At 46.6% G+C, this 22,554-nt stretch overlaps 8 protein-coding genes across 8 annotated transcripts; 6 read left to right on the top strand and 2 right to left on the bottom strand.

Moving 5' to 3' along the window:
• Window positions 1-904: 904 nt before the first annotated feature.
• BC939DRAFT_478442 (uncharacterized protein) lies at window positions 905-2,300 on the top strand (the record flags this gene model as incomplete). The annotated part of the gene is made up of 3 exons (XM_051558771.1): window positions 905-1,041; window positions 1,271-1,332; window positions 1,582-2,300. 3 exons carry the CDS (start codon window positions 905-907, stop codon window positions 2,298-2,300), a joined length of 918 nt encoding a protein of 305 aa, XP_051410698.1.
• Window positions 2,301-3,313: 1,013 nt separating this feature from the next.
• On the top strand, window positions 3,314-3,886 carry BC939DRAFT_530145 (uncharacterized protein; the record flags this gene model as incomplete). Its single annotated transcript, XM_051561554.1, has 2 exons — window positions 3,314-3,593; window positions 3,690-3,886. The coding sequence occupies exons 1-2, from the start codon at window positions 3,383-3,385 to the stop codon at window positions 3,884-3,886; spliced, it is 408 nt and encodes a 135-aa protein (XP_051410699.1). The 5' UTR covers window positions 3,314-3,382.
• Window positions 3,887-4,196: 310 nt separating this feature from the next.
• BC939DRAFT_456153 (uncharacterized protein) lies at window positions 4,197-4,480 on the bottom strand. The gene has a single exon (XM_051556288.1). It carries the CDS (start codon window positions 4,462-4,464, stop codon window positions 4,273-4,275), a length of 192 nt encoding a protein of 63 aa, XP_051410700.1. The 5' UTR covers window positions 4,465-4,480; the 3' UTR covers window positions 4,197-4,272.
• Window positions 4,481-6,615: 2,135 nt separating this feature from the next.
• Window positions 6,616-8,093, bottom strand: BC939DRAFT_210041 (uncharacterized protein). The gene is made up of 2 exons (XM_051550692.1): window positions 7,767-8,093; window positions 6,616-7,319 (listed from the first exon to the last, which is right to left on the bottom strand). Exons 1-2 carry the CDS (start codon window positions 7,877-7,879, stop codon window positions 6,854-6,856), a joined length of 579 nt encoding a protein of 192 aa, XP_051410701.1. The 5' UTR covers window positions 7,880-8,093; the 3' UTR covers window positions 6,616-6,853.
• Window positions 8,094-15,343: 7,250 nt separating this feature from the next.
• On the top strand, window positions 15,344-17,302 carry BC939DRAFT_530148 (glycoside hydrolase). The gene is made up of 7 exons (XM_051561555.1): window positions 15,344-15,449; window positions 15,521-15,668; window positions 15,773-15,888; window positions 15,993-16,164; window positions 16,304-16,479; window positions 16,592-16,965; window positions 17,049-17,302. Exons 1-7 carry the CDS (start codon window positions 15,387-15,389, stop codon window positions 17,077-17,079), a joined length of 1,080 nt encoding a protein of 359 aa, XP_051410702.1. The 5' UTR covers window positions 15,344-15,386; the 3' UTR covers window positions 17,080-17,302.
• Window positions 17,303-18,494: 1,192 nt separating this feature from the next.
• BC939DRAFT_398822 (ubiquinol-cytochrome C reductase) lies at window positions 18,495-19,137 on the top strand (the record flags this gene model as incomplete). The annotated part of the gene is made up of 2 exons (XM_051552443.1): window positions 18,495-18,668; window positions 19,096-19,137. 2 exons carry the CDS (start codon window positions 18,495-18,497, stop codon window positions 19,135-19,137), a joined length of 216 nt encoding a protein of 71 aa, XP_051410703.1.
• Window positions 19,138-19,310: 173 nt separating this feature from the next.
• BC939DRAFT_210094 (uncharacterized protein) lies at window positions 19,311-20,761 on the top strand. Its single transcript, XM_051550693.1, has 3 exons — window positions 19,311-19,490; window positions 19,631-19,794; window positions 19,887-20,761. Exons 2-3 carry the CDS (start codon window positions 19,761-19,763, stop codon window positions 20,597-20,599), a joined length of 747 nt encoding a protein of 248 aa, XP_051410704.1. The 5' UTR covers window positions 19,311-19,490; window positions 19,631-19,760; the 3' UTR covers window positions 20,600-20,761.
• Window positions 20,762-20,874: 113 nt separating this feature from the next.
• BC939DRAFT_456167 (uncharacterized protein) lies at window positions 20,875-21,674 on the top strand. Its single transcript, XM_051556289.1, has 2 exons — window positions 20,875-20,952; window positions 21,047-21,674. Exon 2 carries the CDS (start codon window positions 21,060-21,062, stop codon window positions 21,543-21,545), a length of 486 nt encoding a protein of 161 aa, XP_051410705.1. The 5' UTR covers window positions 20,875-20,952; window positions 21,047-21,059; the 3' UTR covers window positions 21,546-21,674.
• The last annotated feature ends 880 nt before the right edge of the window (window positions 21,675-22,554 follow it).

The raw sequence follows: 22,554 nt of genomic DNA on the forward strand, positions 1-22,554 counted from the left end.
TAACTCTCAAAACCCTGGACGATGGATATACGCCAATCAAGTTCACTAGGCGCCAGTTTCCTGTCAAGCCTGCGTTTGCCTTGACCATAACAAGGCGCAAGGACAATCACTTGACCATGTTGGTGTGTATCTTCCTCAGCACGCCTTTGGTGCTGGGCAATTGTATGTCAGCTTCTCGCGTTGCAAACACCGAGACAACCCCAAGGCTCTGGTCAAGTATGGTGCCATAGATGGAAAGGAGGGTGTTTATACGTGAAATATCGTTTGTAGAAATCTGCTGAACGTCCAATAAAGCTTTCGTTTTTTTTATAACAGTGAGCTATTTATTTTTCGTCTCGGGCCCGTGGCGTGTGCCACGGGCAGTTCTACTAGTCTAATAATACAAAGTGCAGTAGTAGTTACGACCTACAGCACCCGCTTCTTAAGAAAGCCAGCACTGTAAACCGCTTCCTCGGCCTAAACAGGTTTTTGTGTCCCTATCTTTGGCTCTTTGGCACAACACAACGCGCCGCCTAAGCAATAATGATGTTGGCTACTCGCGACCTGACCTGGGCAATAAAGTTGTCACGGCGCTCACAGGCGAAGCAGTAGTTACGTACAACTCCCGCTCCTTCAGAACCACACAGAGAAATAAACTGCTTTCTTGGCCCAAACAGGTTTTTTTTGGCCCCTCTCTTTGGCGCAACGCAGCGCCACCTGAGTAACAATGTTGTTGACTACTCGCGACCTGACCTGAGCAACGATGTTGTTGAACAACAAGGTTGTCCCGACAGATAGCCCTGTATAAGATGCATTCTCTCTCCTCCGCCGTCGATTTCGCTATCACAATCTACCTATATCCTTTATCTTTTCCTGCCATTGGCACCCATAGTCCTTCTTCCATTGATTCTCCTGACTATTCAACATGGCAAAGTGCGTTCACTGCGGCCGGATTCACACTCGCAACGGCCCTCCTTGCAAGAGACCGGTCAAAAGACCCAGGCACGACGCGGGCCCTGAGAACGGCGATGACGCCAAGGTGGAAGGCCGTATCTCGAGCAGGTATGTGATTATTTGTCAAGAAATGAAGCTGTCTGTGCGGTTGGAGAGATCAATCGAATAACCCAGTCTCCCCGACGGCAGCGCGGGTAAAAAGAAATTAGAATCGGACTTTTTTAACCTTGCGGTGCCTGTGCCGTACAGGCACGTCCTGAATTTAACTTTCACACGTTCTTCCATGGGTGGGTTTCGCGTTTTCATGTTGCTAACTGCTTTTTCCTCCTGTTTCAAGCACGAAGAAATTAATAGCTAAGGGTTCATTCATGGTCCGCACCAAACGATCGCAAGAGACCGGTAAAAAGTCACCGACTAAGCAAACCCAGAGTGCTCGCAAGGCGCAGGACGCCGCTGTTTAGCTCGCAACCAATACTCGCGGCCCCCCTCCTCCAGGGCTGAGGCGCAAACTCGGTGCTGCAAAGGCGCTGAGCTGCGCGAGATGCCTTGGGTTACCTATGTCCTCCACCGGCGGATGAAATTCCTAGGACCTCGAGATTGAAATGGTCAGTTGAGAGTCAGCCGAGTCTCTATTCGCCGAGGATATAGATTTCATCTTTGATGCGTACTCAAGCTCCAAGTCATCAGATGAAGATGAGAGGACGCTTGCCAAGCGACCTCGGGTTGGCGAGATCAAGGCCATGGAGATACAGACCGAGATGCCCAGCGACGAGCTAACCCAGGTCATGCAGCCCAGTGTCGAGGAAATTGATTCCAGTCCTCAACCCGCCTCTCCCACTCTGTCACCGCTGGATGCCGCTCAGCTGCATGCGTGGGCCGTGCCCCCAAGGGAGGGACCTGTCCCTTTGATGATGGTATGCAGCCCAGAGAACGCCAAAATCCACGATTGTGCAAGGTGTCTCATGCCAGCGCCTTGCGAATCGTGGGAGCGTAATCTCCAGATGTATCACCGTATTGGAGGGACTCCGGTTGATAGAGGTGTGGAGTTTTTAACCATAAGCTCAATGAGAGCGAAAGCTCTATGCACTCCTTCTTCGCCTGAGGATCGCTTCATGAAGTCCATATTCAAGTCGGGTCCTGAGAAAAACCCATCCTTCATCATCAAGATCCCTGCAACACCTGAACCTCCGCCTCCTGCCAAGGTTACTCTGCTGCCTCCTCTGAATAATTCTGCCTCCTCGGGTTCTGCCATCAGCCTCGACGCATGTGCGACTCAAATATTCAACCTTTTTATGGATTCAGCGTCGATACCAAGCGACTTTCGCTTTTTTCGAAAGCAGGTGGACCCAATTTCAGATGACATATAATTGGGAATCATAGTTGAGCACTCGACGATGATGCTTGGGATCCACTGAGCGCCTTAGGGAATGTATAAAACGAGAACAATTTTCTCTTCGTCCTCTCTCACTCTCTCCGTCCTCTCTCACTTAATTCATCCTCTCTCACTCTCTTCGTTCTCTCCCACTCTTTTCATCCGCCTCTCCAATTGAGATGCCATACAGTGTCCTCAGCTCCCCAATCATGCAACCCTCAACAGTAACATGCAGTAGTTGCGGTCAACAAGGACACTCGCGACGATCATACCGCAATTGCTCACTTAACCCCAAGCGCTCGCGAAGTGTGGTATTTCACCTACCATATTGTCTCACTTGTTGGAAGTGCCCTCTTTCTTTTAAATCAGCCACCACTCGGTGCCGATCCTTTATCAAGAGCATAGCGCCTCTGAGACTACGACCTGTAAGTCGTGTCTCTTGTATTAGATATTCCCCAGTATTTAAGGCGCGGCTCGTGCACTCTTAAAGAGAATCTCGTTTTTCACAGATTCATTTTCCCACATACTTCTCATACCCACTGTGATGCACGTTGCCTGGGGATTACTTGAAATAGAGGAGTGTGGTGTAGACGTGGATGCTCAGGAGGATATTATGATGCTGGATGTGTTCATTCTGGCGAGAGTGGAAGGTGTCTTTGGTGTTGAGGGACACTTTTTCTTTGTGGCTGCTTGCTGACGTCCCTGATGACTAGACCGCCTCTTGACTTTATCCTGATGGATATCGCTTATTAGATGCTGGACATCCTTTTCTTTAGCTTGCAATCTACACTCACAGACACAAACATACAAACAAATAAACAAACAGATGCGCGGACCTGATGCAAAGACATACAATTCGTAAGATGGATAGACTAGTAAATACACATGCCGATAGTGAGAGAGGTAGGGAGTCAGAAGCAAAATGATGACGACAGCACAGATCAGCGAAGCAGTCGACTCTCTTTTACTTCTTTCGCCCTTCATCCCACTTCCTTTTCTTTCTCGTCCACACTCTTCCCAGGCTATCCCTACTCTCTTGACAGTCCCAAGAGCACACCACACACACATCACTTCAAAATGGGCACCGAAACCCAGTCGGCACTCCGAACGCACGACCAGTTTGACAAGCGAGTCCCTCCAGAGATCTGGCAACGGACCTTCAACCGCCTCTACCCGTCCCAGCTCTCCCGGATATCAATGGTCAACAAAAACTTTAACACAATCGTGTCCTCTCTGCCGGTGTGGTCTCACATGTTCTCAGTCGCCTTTGGACCCAAGATGCGACTTCGTACTCTTCGCAATATTCCCGAATCCAAGAGCTACATGCTGTGAATGTGCGTGAGCAGCCTTCATGTCTGTGAGAAGTGTCTCGATCTGGCCCCAGTCGACGCCGAATTTTTCCGCCAGATGCCGCAGTTGGTTCGGGCGCCGCTGCCAACGATGACCAAGGGCAATGTCAAGTACCTGGGTGAAAATGTTAATCTGCGCTGGAGGATCAGGATGTGTCGCCCTTGTTGTGAGAAGCAGGTTTCGACTTTTGAGGTTGGTAGCGACGAGGAAACCAGGAACAGGATCCTGTAATATCGAAAGCAGGACTAAAAACTTCTCTCCATCCCTTTTGCACCAACAGAAAGCCGAAGCACGGCTCATCACAACAGAAAAATGAAGCAATTTTTTATCCCATTCAGAGAAGAGCATAGCGCTTGTTTCTTTTATTATTATGACCTTTCCAATAATATACTTTTTTGTTCATGTATGCGGCTTGGATGCGACATATCTTCGGGATTCGCGGCACCTCGGAACTCTATCATCTCCAGAATAGAAGACAGGGCGGGTTGGGTGGGTCAGTTAGAGTCCCATCTTGGTCGAATAATAGGCTTTAATCTTCATACTTATTCGACTACGCTGAATATTATTCTGCTCTTCGATGGGACTCTCCCTGTGGATCCAGAGAAAAATAAAGAAAATCAGGGAAAAACTGCAGTGGTGAAATTGTTGGCCGTCTGTCGTGACGCGCGGTAGAACGAGTCCACAATTGCAGGAGAGGACCAATTTCCTTGAACCATGGCATCCTCGACAGATACGCTTTTCATAAGAGCGTGTGTGTCACCGATGGCGCGAACCTTGAGACGTGGGGCACCAACTGGTCCAGATATCATCTCGAGATAGTGCTTGAGGTGGTTGTTGGTACGGTCCGCCGTGATAGCCTGCTTCAAATCCCTTAAATTGCGGACCAAAGGGACGAAGATTTGTTCTAGGTCCTTGTAGTGGGGATGGGAACTAAGGCATGTGCAATGGGGTGACAATACTCCTGGAAGGCAGCAACAGGACAGTAAACTAGATCGGGATGTGGAAGAATTATCGCCGTCTTACGGATGCGTTGCTGCTGGCGAAGTTCCTTCGGCAATAGAACAGAGAGTTCGAGCTTGTTGTCAACCATCCTTGATCCGCTGAGATCGATGCACGCAATGTCGTCGGGGCGCAAGAAGCTCCATACTTCCAGAAGCCAGCACATCTTTTGTGAGAGGTCGAGCAATTGCATGAACCGTTGTTCTTGAGCTTGTTGAGGAAATTGAAAATAGGATCCAGGTTAACTTCAGCGTGTCGAATGCGCTTCATGCCCTTCCTCGCTAATGCTGTCTTCAGCTTCTCAAATGGCGCATAGGATGTGGAAACCGTAGTGTCGTTGTAGAGAGCGAAGATGGCTGACTTGTAGACCTTGACAGTGGTAAAAGACCAATTGTTATTGGTGTAACCATAGGCCAAGAAATTCATGAGCTCGACCGGATGAGGAATTAGAGGATTCAAGTACGAAGTGTCCCATCTATCGGACAAAACCGCGTTGGCGGCCAGCGTAAGCGTTGCGCCGGCAAATGGAGTTGTTGTCCTCGAAAAGAAGCGAGATGACGGTCTCACTTGCTCTTGCTGCCGTTAGTGTCTGCTGTCGACATTTCAAGCGCAAGAGACCACATCGGATTTTTGGCGAGGACAGAGGGTTGGTTCCCTGGGGCTGGGAGAACCGTTGATCGAGGGATCGGGGTCGGAGAAGTCGTCGCCCATCTGGATATCTTCGGACACCATATGGCATTTGGCCAATTCGAGGTGATTATTGCCGCTGCCATTGACTCCTCTTGCAGTTTCTGCAGGACTGGCGATGTCAGGTTCCATGGAGGGCAGATGTACAATTTTCTCCCGTTGTTCTATGTAAGATTGAACGCATCATGCGCCATCGCTTCGGACTCCAGTCTCCAGGACACGTAGGTCGGTAGTTTCGCATTGGCGTTCGTTGCGAAGAGATCTATAGTATGTGGGCCCCACTGTGAGTCCAGTTCCTGGAAGAAGTCCTGGCTGACGGACCACTCCAGTTGCGTGTTCACCCGATAAAAAGGAGCGCCCGCTGGATTGAACAGCGATGATACTTATACGGTCCTGAGACGCGTCCCGGTCTCGAGACAATAAGACCATATCTGTGACGTGAGCTGGGGGGAGGGGAGGGGGGGGGGGGGGGGGGGGGCGTGCCGCCAAACTTGCTGATATGTGCTACTGTGGTCATGTTGTCCAATATCACATTGACCAACTTTCTCTTGGCTCGAGGATGCCGGATAAGATGCTAGGCGATCCTGCTCCTCGGGTAACCATGACTGACTGATGACCTCCGTCTATCACTATTATATACTTTATTACATAATGAAGATAATATTTATACTGCTAAATCATGCGCTTAACAACTATGCCCCAATGATTGTCCGAGCTGTTCGTGTAAGAATCCAGATCCGTTGCTTGCGGTAGGGAGCATCGGCCATTCCATCCTTGTAGGCTGGATGATCATCAGGGAAGCCCTTGGCGAGCCTTGTCCGTTAACTTCACCAGGACCATCCAACTGCATGTCTTCAGAGCCGAGTTGAGTAGTTGGGTCAGGCGTCGAGTGCGTATGCGAGCTGGAAAGACTACTGCCAACATCGCCATGGCTTTCCGATGAATGCTGAAGGTGGCGAAGGGAAGCCTCTCCCAGACAAAGGATCTTGTCGGCTTCTCTGCGGGTGTCCCTGACCTTGATACGAGGAATAAAGAGGGTCATGTTGGTTTTATCGATTGTGAAGTCGAGATGGTTGCGAAGTAAATTTGAACCAGGAGTCAATGAAAACAAGAGAGGGATCTTTAATATTAATCCACCGAGAACACTATATGTTACTCGGTGGCCTAAGTAAATTGATAGGGCTCGCCGGATCTAAGCTATATGCTGCACAGCATACTCAAGAGTCCTAAGGCGAGTCTACTTACTTAAATCAAATGGGTATTGACTGTATCTGAACTGCATCCGCAGGGAGTTGGCTGGAGTAGTGAGTAAGTGAGAGACTCAAAAAATCCTCTACTTAATAACTGACGACTAGTGTGTCTACCGAAGATGTTAGATAGAACCCACTTTACCGAGTATGACTTTTCAAAAACTTTATTTTACGTGATGAAAGAAGAGGAACGAGACGAATACTTTTCACGTTACAGGGAGATATGAGGAAGAGGCGGGAGTAGAGGCAAAGTGAAAGGAGACTAGCAGCTATAGGGAATAGAACCGAAATTGAGGTTCGAGCTGCAATCGTTTTTGTGCCATTCTTCATTGTTGACGCACCAATTACTGTTGCCGTCTTCAAAGCAGCCATAGTAGAAGTTGGTGTACCCATTGGAGCAAAGGCTCTCGTAATAGGCCGAGCTGGGAAGACCGCTGTACTTGTTAGAAGAAATCATCAGTGAAGTCATAATATTTCCCTGGTTGATACCGAGATTAAGAGTCCAGCCGTTGTTCTGCAAGGTAGTCTTGGAGGCGGAATAAATGGTTCGGTACTGGGCGGCATTATCGCCTGCGTCGTCCCAAAGAGAAAAGGAAGCCTTGGTTGAGTAAAGGATGTCGTTGTCGAAGTGGAGGCCGATGCAGTATGCGTAACTGGCATTAGCTGTCTTGAAGACCAACAGCAGGACGGCCAGGAAGAGAGACACTTGGTTGAGGCGAGCCATTTTTCTATTCCGAGGCCATCCATTAAGTATGATTGTGAGAAGGAATGAAGAGCGTGCGTGCTAGAGTTAAAAAAGAAAATACATTGGCGATTTCACTTGGTGATAATGAACACGATAAGCGCCGTTATAATGATATTCATGACATACCAAGATGGCAAGGGTGTGGTGGAGGAGTTACTGAAGAGGATGGACAGTGGGCAAGGCAGCAAAGGTAAAAGAACTGCGATCCTTTTTATATGGGTATGGCAGCCATGGATCGCCAGAAGGTCGTTAGATTGATGGATGAGGTGCATGTTCAGGATATCGATGCTCAAATGGCTTCTTGGCACTCATTTTGTGTCTGGAGAGATCGCGCTGCATACTCTGATTGCTCTCACATTCCTTCATGTCGTTTAGCGCCCCGCTCAACTTTATGTCATGATGTCCCCCAATGCCCTGCCCTCATCCTCACCTTTGCCCTTGCCCTCGCCCTCGCCCTCGCTTCCTTCTCCTGACAGAATAAAACCTCATCCACAGAGAAGGATAAGAAGTAGTGTTCCTCGTCAATAGACACAGGTACACCATGATTGCACACCTTTGAAGCTAATGTAGAGACTAGCTGGCAACCAAGAGAAAGGGAAGAGAGAGAGAAGAGGGAGAAGGAGTTGTCTACAGTAACCGTAAACTGGTAGAGCGAATGTGTGTTTGTGTGGTAAATATCCGTGCATGTCCGGATTAAAACAAGGCATGAGCGATACGGTGCCTGCGGTAATTGTCTAAGCAAAACTTTGGGGTGCATAGTCTATGGTTTGCATGAAAAAGGGGAGAAGGGGACTCTGTCGTCTCTTTACTTGACCGACCCTCGAAGCCACGATACCGATGTTTGCTGTTTAAACATGTTGTTGGCCAGCAGTCACTGAGAGTTGTATGTATATGTATGTCGTATCCAAGCCGTATACATAAAAAAAAGTTTATTATTGGAAGATCATGACAGTAAAAGAACAGATACACACACATCTTATCAGGGGCATGCAGCCCTTTGGCCTTTTTCGGCTGCCTTCACCATCTTTATTGTGCTCTGACCACCCCAAGTTACAGCACTTACTAGTCACACTTTTATCCATTTTCTTGGTTTACGCCATATTTTTCTTGTTCAACACCACCCTTTTGATTAAAGCCCTGTTCATTAGTCCCCCTTCAGACCTAATTTTTCCTGTAACTGCGCCAGTTTACTTTTATCCCCTTAAAAAAAGAGGGGAGGGGTTGGTTGGCTGGTTGGTTGGAAAATTGTGATCAATGGGGAATCAACAATGATGTCCACTGCTTGAACGACCTTCAGGTCTGCATATAATGCATAATAAATGGCTTGAGGCAGCGTTCAGAGCGACGTTGCTCTTTCAACAGTATTAAGCGAGGTCTTGGCTGTTTAAGGGGCAGAGAAATGCACTATGTATGTACGATCGCGTTTAGAGCACAGCGACTGTTTCAGGCGGCACAGCTAAAATTTCTAATTAGGTTTAATAACTAGTCGCATATGGTTCCACATTACAAGAGTTGACGGTTCGATCCCGGTCCGCGGAATAGAGCAACAAGCTACTGTATACAGTCGCTGAAGCTCAGGCTTCTGCTGTGCGAATACGCTTAGTTTTTCTAGGCGTGGCCTCCTTTCTTCGAAAACATTCCACCTATGGCTGGAGAGAGGGGTCAATTATAAACAAAAGAATTCGTATACACCATACTTTCTTTCTCATCCAACCTTCACTCCCATTTGATCCTCCATCATCCCCCATTATTATTCAAGTCATAACTCCATATATTCGGTCTTATTCCCTGGTTAATTGGAAGTGCGAAGGTTGTACAGGAGCCTTGCGAAGTATATATGAATCAGGAGTCAATGAGAACAAGAGAGGGATCTTTAATATTAATCCACCGAGAACATTATATGTTACTCGGTGGCTTAAGTAAATTGATAGGACTCGCTGGATTTAATTAAATACACGCGGTGGCAGCATGTAATATGGCTATATGCCACAAGCCTCATGTTGTTAGCGTGTATTAGTATGTACGCATATCTAACACCTTCTACTTGCGTTTGTTTAAACTATGAAAACAATCAATATAGACAACGCATTCAACCTTCCTCTGAACACCTTTTACATTGTGGTGTTGGTGGCGTCAGAGATGACGATATCATTGCTACTGGATTGGCAAAGATCATCCATGAGACTTCAGGAAAGGAAGACACATCCGCATTCGAAGAGGCCGTTTTGACCCCTAGGAAGGTCGACCCCAAGACCGAAATAAAAGCCTACACTGAGTGCTTTATGCCTATCGCATTTGAACTAAAGGGTCCCCCCAGGTACAATGCTCTTTGGGCTGATTTACTGCTTATAACGTCCATTGCAAATGTCTGGGACATCACGCCCAAGTTTCGCTATGATTTTAAGGTCTCTTTCCTGGACGAGTGCTCATACCTCGATCGGATTGAGAAGGGGGGGATTTTTCATTTCTTTCATCGGCGCAAGCAGAACTGGAGCGAAAAAAAAACACCCAAGAGCGAAATCGTTAACAACGAACACAAGATACTGTTTAGTGCCTACGAGACATGAGTTTGTCGCTATGCTGACGCATTGGGATGCAAGCCGAGGGCATCTGCGTCGACTCCCAATGCCAGGCCCCGGGGGTGCTGTAAATCGTATAAGCAAGTTCAGCACCAGGCTACGCTGTAAGGCTGCAAGCAACGGAATACCCACCTTCCTGGCTCAAAATATAGTGAACGAGGACACAACAGAAAAGCGATAAAAGTAAAGCATGTTTATTATCTGATAACAATTCGTCTTCAATTCAACTATGCACAAAGAATTCCATGCCAAATAAGGACGTGCACTCGCCACTGGCCGCTAAAAGGTCCGCTTTTTGAAGCAATTATGTTGTGATGTAGTGAAAGCATACATATATCAAATTAATGTGATGTACAAGTCTATACAGTCTCCTACATGGCATCGTCCTTCAAATGCCGTTTTCTCTGCATTCCATGCTCCAATCTTTTCAAACTACCACCTCATTAATCCTGAAATATCCTGCTAAAAACTTCGATCAGTAAGCTGGGAGATAAAAAGACTTCCTTCTGCTCCAAACACATTACACTTATTGTGCCTTCCAGAAAAAATTATAAATTCGTCTTGCTAAGTGGAGTATATAATTTTTTTCAGATTGGTTAAACTTAATTTTGAATCTATGGTCACCCAGAATAGAAGACTAAACTGACATTACAATGTCTATTCTATGTATATGAACATCCTCTAAGTCAGGACCCATAGTTCAAGATACGCACCCCGTTTAGTAACGTCTTATGCTTTTATCATTTTTTTGATAAAAATGTAAGGTTTTACTAAGTTGAATCGGTGAGGCAATTGAGGGTGGGAGTAAAATAATACTGTCGACAAAAATAATTCTTCACAAAAATTCTCCGCTAACAATGGCCTACTCTGAAGACCCTAAATGGCATCCTGTTGGCGCTGGCGCGGGTCAACCTTCTGGGTGGCATGTTGAGAATGACGGCGAAATGAAAAAATAAAATAAAGGAAAACACAATAAATTTTCAGATAAACAATAATCCGTTTTGGGCTAAACCCCGAATAAATAGATTTTGTTTTGGTAATTTTATCTAAAATTCACAATAACATAATGGGTTAATCTGCTTATCGACCGACACATTTTACATACATATTAATCGACCGGTACACAGCTGTAGCAGCAGCAGTGCCATTGCTTTAACCATTTACGTGTCAAATAGCCTTCAAGGCGCCTTTACCACCGCTCGCAGCGCAACTAATAAAGTCTTTTTATCTACTAGTCCATTAGCATACTTTATCCTATCAAATATACTGGTCGATAAATATGATCATTAAAATATGTAAAATGGACTGGTTGACAAATAATCAAGTCCGTTATCTTAGGCGATGAAGAGAGAGATACTACAAGTCTTATTCGGGGGCACCGGAACACCACCCGATCCAGAGGGTACATTCATTAAAGTACTACATGGATTTCACGCCGATCACTTGAGGCACCAGACCTTCAAACCATTTGTGGGCACAGGAACACTACACCAATCGATTGAAGACACTAGACAGCCACTTAAGGCTCTTGTGGACTAGTTGTTCGATTAATTTCAGTCTGTGCTCTCCTAATGATGTTTTCTAATTCTGCCCTTCGTTCCCAGTATGATCGAAACTGTTAGTGGCGAGGACTGCAAGTCAACCAATCGCCAGTCCCGTTGGTGTATGCCTCTTCCGATTCAAGCCCCTGGTGCCGATACTGACGTTTCTCTTCGTTACGCTCTTCATTAGTATGATCGTACGTGTCCATAAGATGCATGGTGGATGACTAAAGGAGAAAACAGCATCAAGCTGCTGGAATAATGATATTGGTTGCGATCGACGCGACTTTGAGGTTAAAACTTACTCGAAGTAAAAGAGATGGTGAAGCGCCAAGAGAGATGTTGACATGTTCTTCATGGATTGGCCGAGTTTTACTGCCTTCCATTTCAACAGCCTTGTTACATTATTTCCATTTGGGCCCCAACACAAGGCGATACACTGTGTGCATAGCCCTACGTGACGAATGATAGAGTGACCAATGCGAGTCCAGATGATAAAAAAAAAAAAAAAAAACTATGCATCGGGATCTTACCTCCAATGACCAACCCTGGCACTAGGACATCCCGCATCTTGTCGGCCCTCCTACCTCCACTGACCTCCCCAGCATTACATCGTGCAATTGCTGAGGAAGCTTGAATGGGCTTTCGTGGATTTATTTCAGTCCCGGGTCGTCCCATGCCTTTGCGGTCTCACCAATTACCCAATCCTTCTCGGGCGCGAGTATGGTACGCCATATGAGGTCTGCTCGAACCCCCATCTTCTTTCTCGCTGTTCGTGGTGTGACGTTGATCAGGCGTTCCTTGTTCTGCGGTGTTAGTAAAGTCCATAGGTCATGTCCCCTGTTAGTATGAAGCATCCAGAAGTTTTTTTGTCAATTGACTGCAGATACCCCTTGCCCGCAACAACCACTATGATTCGGAGAGGCTACTTTAAATCGCAAAAGGAGATGGACTTGTCATCTCATACAAATTTAACCAAGAAAACTAGCGCATAATGAAGCAAGGCACTTCTGTATTCACCAATCGACCAAGCACAAATGAACCAGCTCGAGCTCCGCATCCTCGGAACGGTGACTGATCCTCTTTCTGAGGTCCCCGATGATCTTCACTGTATCAAAGGTACCCAAGTGTGTCGAAGTCGCATTAGCATAAGGCATAGCACTAGGAATATCATTCTCGATCTTCGTCTAGCCCTTCTTGCTGAACAACTCGCGACTATATGGATTGGGCTAGATCAACATGTAAAACGAGAGCAGGAATTTATAAGAAATTAAACATACGGACAGGGACTTCTTATTGGCGAATTCTGAGTTCCTGTCCAGCTATGAAAGCGCATCCTCTACGACAGTAGCCGACCCCAATGTCCACTTTGATCCAAGGGAAGTGTACCGCCACTGCAATGATTTCCGCGCGCTATCAAAAAACTATGGACCACAGATCGAAAATGTAGTGCATTCAGTGATCCAAGTCAGATAGCTGTACGAAATTACAAGTCCGATCTCTTCTTTATCTGGTTATCACCTTTCTTCCTCTTTCTGTTAACGTTATCTTCCGCATGAGTCACGAGTGGATCTTCAAGCAGTTGCTTCTTTTTCGTTAATGCATCAACGGTGTTACCTATATCAACTACAAAAGTATCTAACTAGCAGCCCATACCACGATATATCAAGGTACCAAGAGATATGTACAGTACATACAGGTAAACAGCTCGAAGGGCGTTGTCGTGGGATCTTTCAATGATTTTTACGGGAGAGACTAGACGTTGCAAAATGTATCAAGACGAAAAGTTTCGGAATCAACGGTCAATTTAACTCCCAAGGACACACAGTCATCAAAACTGCGAATGAACACATACGATCATCTCCTGTGAGATTGTTATCGTATGGCATACTGCCTAGCTAACCACCCAGGATATCGCGTGGTAGTTTCGCATGTCTGATCTATCACTCAAGTTGAAGTGACGCATAAAGCTTCCAAACGCAACACGTTCTTTGCCTGGATCTTTATCCAGTACCGAGCGCAGGTAGGATGTTGATCTCGCTGCACTTGCAGAAAAGCTCGGCAAAAAAAAAAAAAAAAAAAAAAAAGGAACAAGACCTCAGCGACTATACCCCAGCGTCGATAGTATCTCTCCTGGCTTGTATCAAAGGACAAATCAGTCAGGACTTGCTGCGGCTTGCGAGCCATCTAATAGACGCGTGCAGGCCAACGCTAAATGTGTGAGATTGCAAGGTATTGGAATAACATGGCGCGTCGGCCGGGTCTAGGTGAGATTGGACAAGGCTAACCATATCGACATTCTATGTGGGCACGATCCATACTGGCAACGGAGATGATCGACCAATCCGAGTAAAGGCGAGAATGCTGTATGTTGGCCAGCGTGATCGGGTAAAATTTAATTTCGGGCTTCAGTCCGTCGGCGGGCTCCCGTCATCTTTTCACTTCTTTGCAGCGTGATTCCATGCATTCAACAATATAGTAGCACAGAAAGAAACGTTTATTTGGGTCGCCGTGTGCAACGTATACCAGTTACAAGATACAGCAATTCCAATAGTCGAGTCTGTGATATGAGCTTTCTCGGGTTCTTTGCTCATGCATTCGATATGCATGCGTTCGGTATCAGTGTCCAACTACTTCTGAAATATGTATAGGTAGCTCAGTATCTCAGCTACCCTTCATTGAAGCCTGGGTCCCGTCCGAAAACTTTCACAAGGAGCATGATTAGTACTTCACCTCTCATTGGTCCCGTTCTTTCACACGCATTTTCAACTACATGTACATTTCTTTATGGTCTTTGTAGTACTATCACTCCAAACTACGTTTAATACTTGCTATGGCTTTCTTCTGTACGTTGGACGGCTTAAATCCGGCGCTACATGCTTTCAAGAAGGCCCTAACAGATTGAAGCAGGAATGGCGTCCCAGCTTGGTAATCCCTCCTGGTGGTGTCTGGTATCTCGCTAACAACCTTTTAAGACGCGTCGTAGATGTCCTGTTGGATTCAGGTCCGGTGAGTTGGATAGCTAAAAGAAAAACCGGTATTCATAATGCTCGAGAAAGCGGGCCGTGATGTTGGCGGTGTGTTTTGGGTCATTGCCATGCTAAAAAATCATATCCGCTAGACCGGTGTTATAACAGTCTTGAATCCAAGGAATACATTCGTCGAGAAACTCACTGTGTAGCCTTGTGTCCAATCCTGCCTCGATTAAGGGATATGTAGCTAGGACTATTCCATGTCATACGGCCTCAAATCACAAGGGGCCCTCCTCTATACTGGAGTCTTTTTTAATTAACTGCGCCTACATACCGATTTTGTTGTTTTTCCAGACTCATTGGATCCGTCAGAACCGTAACGGTTAATTTCCGACTTCTCAGTGCACAGAACCTTCTCCTAGTGCTCAGCTGCCCAGTGCTCATATCCGCGCACAAATTCATCCGCTTCTAGATGTAACCCTGGTCGATATTGGGTGTTCATTCTCGTACTGTGCGGTGATATCCTCTTCCTTGAGGATCAACCTCACTCTGTTGACTGAGATATCGATGTCCAACTCCTCTTTCAGATATCGCTACACTTGAATGCTATTGTCGGGAAATCTTGCTGTGGTACTGCAGGCCATGAGGCGCCTTGTTGGCAATGGAACCCGACCAGGCCACCTTGTTTTTGGACACGCTATTACAGAAATGGAAGTAATGATAATGCAGCTACTGTAATTAAGACAGCCCAGACCAACAATGATAATTTATGCACTGTTGACCCCAGGGGCTCTCATATACAAAATAATACTCCAGCGAGTACATGTATAGTCACCGTATTATTAATCTTGACGGACCCAACAGTATAAAGGTTGATCCATTGAGCATGCTAGGAAAAAAAACTCCCCTACTCCAATTACAACTACTGCAATTCTCAACCCACCGAGACTCCTTCACCATGAGAATCTCTGCCATCGTTGCTGCCCTTGTGGCCACCACCGCTATTGCTAGCCCCATTGAGGTGTGTATCGCGAGAACATTGCATATCTTTCCGCGAGGATATCTGACTTACCTACTGTCGAATTTTTCTAGAAACGCGCTGCATGCACAGCTACATCTTACGACGGAATCGCTGGTACCAAAAGCTGCAGTGCAATCGTCATTCAAGGACCTTTCACCGTACCTGCAAACAAGAAAGTTGATCTCACCGGACTCAAGGCTGGCACCACGATCAAGATTAGTACGCTCAAGCAGTCTTTTTCTTCTTTTATTTTTGCGCTGGTTTGCTTTCTTCCAAGAAAACCTGATTTTAACAATAATTCAAATCGACCTTCTCGTTTTTAGCCGGCACCATTACCTTCGCCAAGGGAAATCTTGGCAAGAACGATGATCTCGTAACCATTAGCGGCACCAACATCAAAATTGATGGTTCCAATGGCATTCTTAACGGCAGTGGACCAGTATGTTCAACTGCTTAGTTTTATGGTTACTTCATTTGTTAAACGACATTATGCATAGCCTCTTGGCCTAATGACATTCCTTTTCTAATCATCGTCAAACTAAGAAATACTGGGACGGTAAAGGTGGCAACGGCGGCGTTAACAAGCCCAAGTTTGTCAGACTCAGTAACTTGAGCGGCTCAATCACTGGGTTGACTATTCTTGGGTCTCCTGTCCACACATTCTCAATCAACAACTGTAAGGGACTTACTCTTACGGGTGTAACCATTGACAATCGTAAGTCCAAAGCCATACATTTGCTTGCCAATGTAGATGATTTCAATATTAGATTGGATGTAACGGTCTCTTCTCACACTGTTTCTCCTTTGGATCTTTTCGTCCCTCTCCCCTCCACCTTTTCTTAAAAAAAAAAAAGGTGGAACCAACTATGCCCTTGGCCACAATACGGATGGCTTCGATATTGGGGGCTCTAAGGACATTACCATCACTGGCGCCAAAGTATACAATAACGACGACTGCCTTGCCGTTAATAGCGGCTCCAACATCGCCTTCACCGATAACCTCTGTGACGGTGGCCATGGTATTTCGATTGTAAGTGGACGTTTTCATACTTGACATTTTCATTTCATCGTGGGATCTCAGCAAGCAATTTTAAGCTACCAGTCTCTCACATGCCCGCTCATTCCGCAATTGAATTACAAAGGGCTCTATCAAAGCCGGTCAAATTGTTGATGGTGTCTCGGTCACCCGTTGCACCGTCACCAACTCCGATAATGCTGTTCGCATTAAGGCCTACGCCAACGCGACGGGCGGCAAAGTCAACAACGTCACCTACACAGACATTACGATGTCTGGCATTCAGAAATACGGTATCATCATCCAACAGGACTATACCAACGACGGTGCCACTGGCAAGCCAGGCGGTGCTGCCCCAATCACGAATGTGAACCTCAACAACATCCACGGCAGTATGGCCAAGGGAACCAAGGGAAAGGATGTCTACATTCTCTGCGCCAATTGCAGCAAGTTCAACTTCCAAAAGATTGCCATCACCGGTGGAACGGCTCCCACATGCACGTACGTTTTTCTCCTGAGGTTTATTGATTTATATATTTTCAGTTTCGGACGAGTTTATATTAACTTTGATATACTTTATTTAGTGGAATCTCCCCCAAGCCCAGCGGCTGTTAAGGTCGGCGCTCAAGCATCATCGTGTCAAAGTCATTTTAGAGATGTCGCAAGCAATGTTATACAGGAGCTCTATATCCATATCTGCACCTTTGAATTAGTCAACAGTTTTTTTAGAAAGTCTTAAAATTGGTCGAAGCATCTACTGATTTCATAAAGTTAGTTGGTACTTCAGGTGGTTATACTTGTGTGAAATGGTATGGCAAATACAATATTTACTTTGAGATTCAAGGGCCTTGTCCAGGTCAGCCCCTCTTTGCGATATTCAAGGCGTTGCCTCTTTGATGGAGTGCTGTTGACATTCTCATGGATCTTTCAACGCGCTTGCTAAAAGGCCCTTTCCCTAATTCTCATGCTTCTTGGAGTCCTATTCATTTGAACATAAGAGCAAACCTTCCGTAAGAGTGGGTCCTTGTTCTGCTCTATGTATTTTCATGGAGTTCCTTATTTCTGATGGACTGTCCCTATGCCCATCTCGTGGTGTTTAGTCTACTCCAAAATCGGGATTAGTGATTCTCACCGGTGAACGGTTAACCGCGGTGAACAACTTTTTTTGTGATTTTTTCACCGGTGAATTCCACATATGGTAATAGCACTTCTATATCATTGAGTTTCACTGCATTTCACCGGTGAGAATCACTAATTGGGATAGTTGAAGTGGATAGGGCTCAAGCAAGCAAGTTACCGAGAATCGCGCTAGTGTCCTAATTGCTTGGCAATGGACTTGTCGGAGCATGTATCCGCTGGACGCGGATGTCCTTGTCCTCTTATGCACAACTGATAGTGTAGCAGACATCTTGCGCCCACCTAGTCGTAGTAAACAGGTCGAAAATCTCAATATCTACCAGTGTCTGCTCGACTATGCGTCGGATTGCCTAATACCTCTGACTTGCCATGCAGTGCAGGGTCTCTAGCAATGAAGAGGATTCTGTACAGTGTTGGATTAATAAAAGAGAGATCGCAACCCGGAGTTATCCATTCTAGACCTGCACTGACTTTTTTTTTTTTATTGACGCCAGATCCCCCCAGGCGTGCAGGCGTGCCACAGGCTGCATTGTCCAAGCCTCGGCTTGGACTGTCAGCCGGCCGATAGTTACCTAAAGATAGCTATCAAGAGGCCCCCACTAAACTAATGTAAAATGAGGAACCAAATACCTATGGTGAACATTCTGAGTCGTATGGTTTCTAATACTTGAGCCGGGGCCCAAAACCGCTACGCAACCTGTCGGGTATTCTAGACCTGCACTGACAGACGCGGTCCGCCGGATGCGAAATACGTCACGAGACGTAGACGTCACAGGACGCTGTTTGAGCAAAAGCTGTCTTTCGGACCTGTGTTTTCCGAGCCAGGCGAAAGTGCCGATCAATCCAATCCTTCACATCCCTTTCTTTGTCACCTCCGCAAAAGTCTTTCAATCATGCCCGTCAAGTCCAACAACGGCTCTGCCGCCAACAGGTTCGCCCGCCTGGGCTACAACACCATCTTCAAGCGCAACTCCGTCTTCATGACCACCATCTTCGTCAGCGCCTTCGCCGCGGAGATGGCCTTCGACACGATCTCTGAACGTGTCTGGGACAACCTCAACAAGGGCGTAAGTGATTCTCTGCCTTCTCCAGTTGGCGCCACACCACTTTCTCTTTTCTCCACGCAACTTCGCTATCGGCCTCCATGTTCGCATCTTCAGCAGATCAATTGTCCGGCATGTCGGAATAGCAACAACAATGCATACCAGGCAGGAACGCGCCTTCCAAAACGATGATACGGGAATAGAATTCAGCTTGATATTCGTATCGTCATTGTTGATTCGCACCTTAGCGCTGCCTTGCAATTAACGCATGCCAGGTTTAAATCTTGAGTTGATGTGCGAAGCAGGACAGGAAGTGCGGAACTGATCAGAATTGGACCAACTTCAGCAAACACCATATGGCCGACATCTCTCCATCGTCCCACTGTTCCTTCGGCTTTATGGCGCGTTCAGCAACGACTAACGAGCTACTTCTGTGCTGTGTCTTCTCTAGCGCCAATGGAAGGATATTTCCGCCAAGTACACTACCGAGTAAATACGGCAGACACCTCGAACGAAACCATAGAGCGATACAGTAACATTCCCCTTACCGCTCGCAGCCATGTCATACAACTCAAATAAACCCCAAGTTGCGTCTTCATCTCGTTGCATCGCTTGAATGGACTGGGCGAAAGTGTAGTTCAGGAATACGGGCGCATAGACGATACGCGAAGAGCAATGCGATTTCGTCAAATACTTTCCTAATGAAAGACCACAGAAAGCGTGGTGTCTTTGTGGGGGACTCAATCAAGGACTCTGCTGACCACAGCCATCTCCTCACCTGCAGGGCATATTCAATCTCGGGCATTGTGAAAGGATCCAACATGAGGTCCTTTCGACCCACTGCTTGTGAGCGATATATAAGCCCGTCTGCTTCTGTCGTGCCTTACTATGCCCTTGCTGACTTCTCTTCTCTGTCCTCAACCATCTACAACAATGTGTCCTCTTCGTCGTCAAAATGTGCCTCCTCGACGGCTGTCTTTCACCAGAGAATCAGCACCGAGCCCGCCAGCTACCATACGTACGTCTATTGATCCTGTCGCGCGCAGTGGTAGCAGCACATCACAAATCTGTCGCCCTGGAGATGCGCCTGAAACTCGACCCCAATGTACAAGACTAATGTTCCTGCTCTCTGACGGTATATGGAATGGTGGTAAGAATGATTTTTTATTGTTGTTCAAAATATATTTACTGTGCAACCATGTTCGCCAAGTAAAAGTCGGTCCTGTCCTTTCGACTTTTTAGAATCCTTGCATCCGAACATATGGCTCTGCGGCCAGCAACCAACTGTGTCTGGTGAGAGTGCATCTTCCGCTTCTCGAGTCCGCAGATGGCATGACATCCCCTCCTGGCCCTGGGAGGTGCCTCTTTCAGTATTAGCCAATAAAAGTCGGCTGGAACAACGTCGAAATGCCATCAGCGTACCCCATGGCCAGGAACAGGAGTATGTCTCCAATCCCTCATCGTTTTCGATTCCTTCCGTCACGGTTTCTCAGCTACAAGGATTCGGTACAGCATACAGGGTACCAGTTGACTCAGAGCAACGGTCTTCGATGTTTACCTCTAACACCCGCGATCAACACGACAGCCCGTCCAGGCATTCGGCACCCCAAGCGACGATAGTACGATGGCCCCCTGTGTACATGGTGCCAAACCGACATATCGATTGCCAATCTTGCTGTTATTCCGTCAATACTCCTCTGTTTGAATACCCTCCATATACATCCTTCAGTCAAATGGACTTGAGCAATTCAGCCATGCAGAACTTGTACATCCATCCTTATGTGCAAGATAGCAATATGGCGTATGATGGATTTGATATGAGGTCTCAGCTTCCAATACCAAATGAATGGATCGCCATGCGGTTGCAGCCTTATGCGTCTGGAGATAATAGCGGGAGACCTCCTACTGCGGGACAAGGCAGGCGAGGAATGGGCCATCAATCGTACCACGGATAGCAAGAAGCAAGAAACGATATTTCGACCACAAGAAGAGATGGAGAAAGCTGGACTTTCTCTACTTCAGTCGTCTTCATTCCTTTTTTTTCTTAGTCCCTCAGTTTGCTTAGCCGTTTCATTTTTTTTTTTATAAAAGCCGTGAGCAATAAACATTGTACAAAGAAAATGAAGGAAAAAAGGCACAAAAGAGACTAAAGGTGGGATTGAGCTTGGAGTTAGATATATAACAAGGGCCTGTCGTTCTGTGCTCATCTTCATTTTTACACGCCCATCCTCTTACATCTATACCTTCAAACCCTTCACCTTCACGACGCAACAAAAACCAATTCTCAGACCAGCCCACTGATTCTTTTGCAAGTTTTCTTTTTTTTTTTTTTTTTTTTTTCTTTAAAAAAAACTTTGGATTATGATGCAACAAGTCGAGTTCTTGACCCCATCGTCCCATAGGAACAAGAGTCTTATGATTCTCCGTCATCTGGATGCGGCATTTGTAGAGTTCCACCAAACCCGTCGTGAAGATTCTGCCCGATCCTTAGACATGACCATCCCAGGTTTCCAAGCGATGGTACAAGGCACATGCCGCAACAAAATCTATCCACAATACCTTCCCCGGGTGATTCTCACCATCACGACGTACTATCAAGTCTGGAGGGATGAACGCAAGGTCCTGGATGCGGCTGAGGATGACGATCTTGCACGGTACAAGGAGTGCGAGAGGAATAATGTGGAGCCGCTACCGGAGCTTGGAGAGTGGGTGATGCCGATGTGGCCGCCTAAAAGGGGGAAATTTTATATGAAGACAAGGGAATTGAGCGAGAGGGACCGGGAGATGGATAGGGCTATTACACAGAGGTTTGCGTCTGCGGAGGCGTTGTTGACGCTCTTGGACGAGGCAATTATTGGGCCGAGAGCTGTTAGGCCGGGGAAGTATGTCTGGAGGGGTTAAATAAGGAGGACACGCGTTGAAGAGAAGGGATCGTGTCACAGCACAACTTCATAGCACCAGCACAGCAGAGCACAGCAGAGCACAGCACACATTAACGCAAGTATATTGAATCAGCTTTTGTTTATCGAGTTCCAAAATAAAAAGAAACAGTATCATCATCTATCATGAAATGCATAGGAAACGTCTTTCAGCTTCCTTCTATCCATGGCCGTCTGCGGGGCGTTCCTTGCCCAGTTACGGTTTTCATATTTCAAGTTGCCGCCACCGCTGCCACCGCCACCGCCAAAAAAGAAGCTGTAGTAGAGTAAAAACCTCTCTGCGCGATATGTGCTGCCTCGACAGGACATACAGCCTCCATGGACACAACGTGCTAAAAATAAAAGACCAAGTGCCCTTTTCCCTACTAGTCAAGGGTCAATCCTAGTTAGGCCACGAACATATCGCTCTTTCATCTTCATTTTCATCTAACAGCAGACAAGGCGAAGTTTCAACGGTTATTGTTTTGAGATAAGTCGGTCAGTCTCGGTGTGTGACCAGAACGGAACCACAATAATTTAAGAGGGCAGAAAAGAAAGGGAGCCACAGCTCTGAAATGAGGATGGATCAGCGATGGATCGATCATGGATGCAGCAGGGCTGATGGCATGGCATCGCATGAAAAACGTCATCAAGTGAGGAACACCCCACGAGTCAGGGACTCTGCTCAGGGGACACAAGTGCCAGGTCGGGTTTATGAGCCCACATAGTGCGTACCATACTGACCTTCGTACTAATTTCCCAATATTTCATCCTCCAGCAGCAGCAATTACCAATGACTCCTCTTCCAGTCGATCGACAGCGACAGCAAGTGTTTCCGTTATACTTTGTAGGAAAGATGACAGTGGTTGTGACTCCGATCGATCTATACGACTGGAATCCGAATCAGTGCGCGGTGCTGCTGTGGGTGGAGCATTCGAGTTGGCAGCATGGTAGGATGGATTGTAATTAGAGTATGAGCGAACGGCACTCGT

This window comes from Gamsiella multidivaricata, assembly GCF_025024155.1.
Source record: "Gamsiella multidivaricata strain RSA 2152 chromosome Unknown BC939scaffold_46, whole genome shotgun sequence".
NCBI classification, from domain to species: Eukaryota; Fungi; Mortierellomycota; class Mortierellomycetes; order Mortierellales; family Mortierellaceae; genus Gamsiella; species Gamsiella multidivaricata.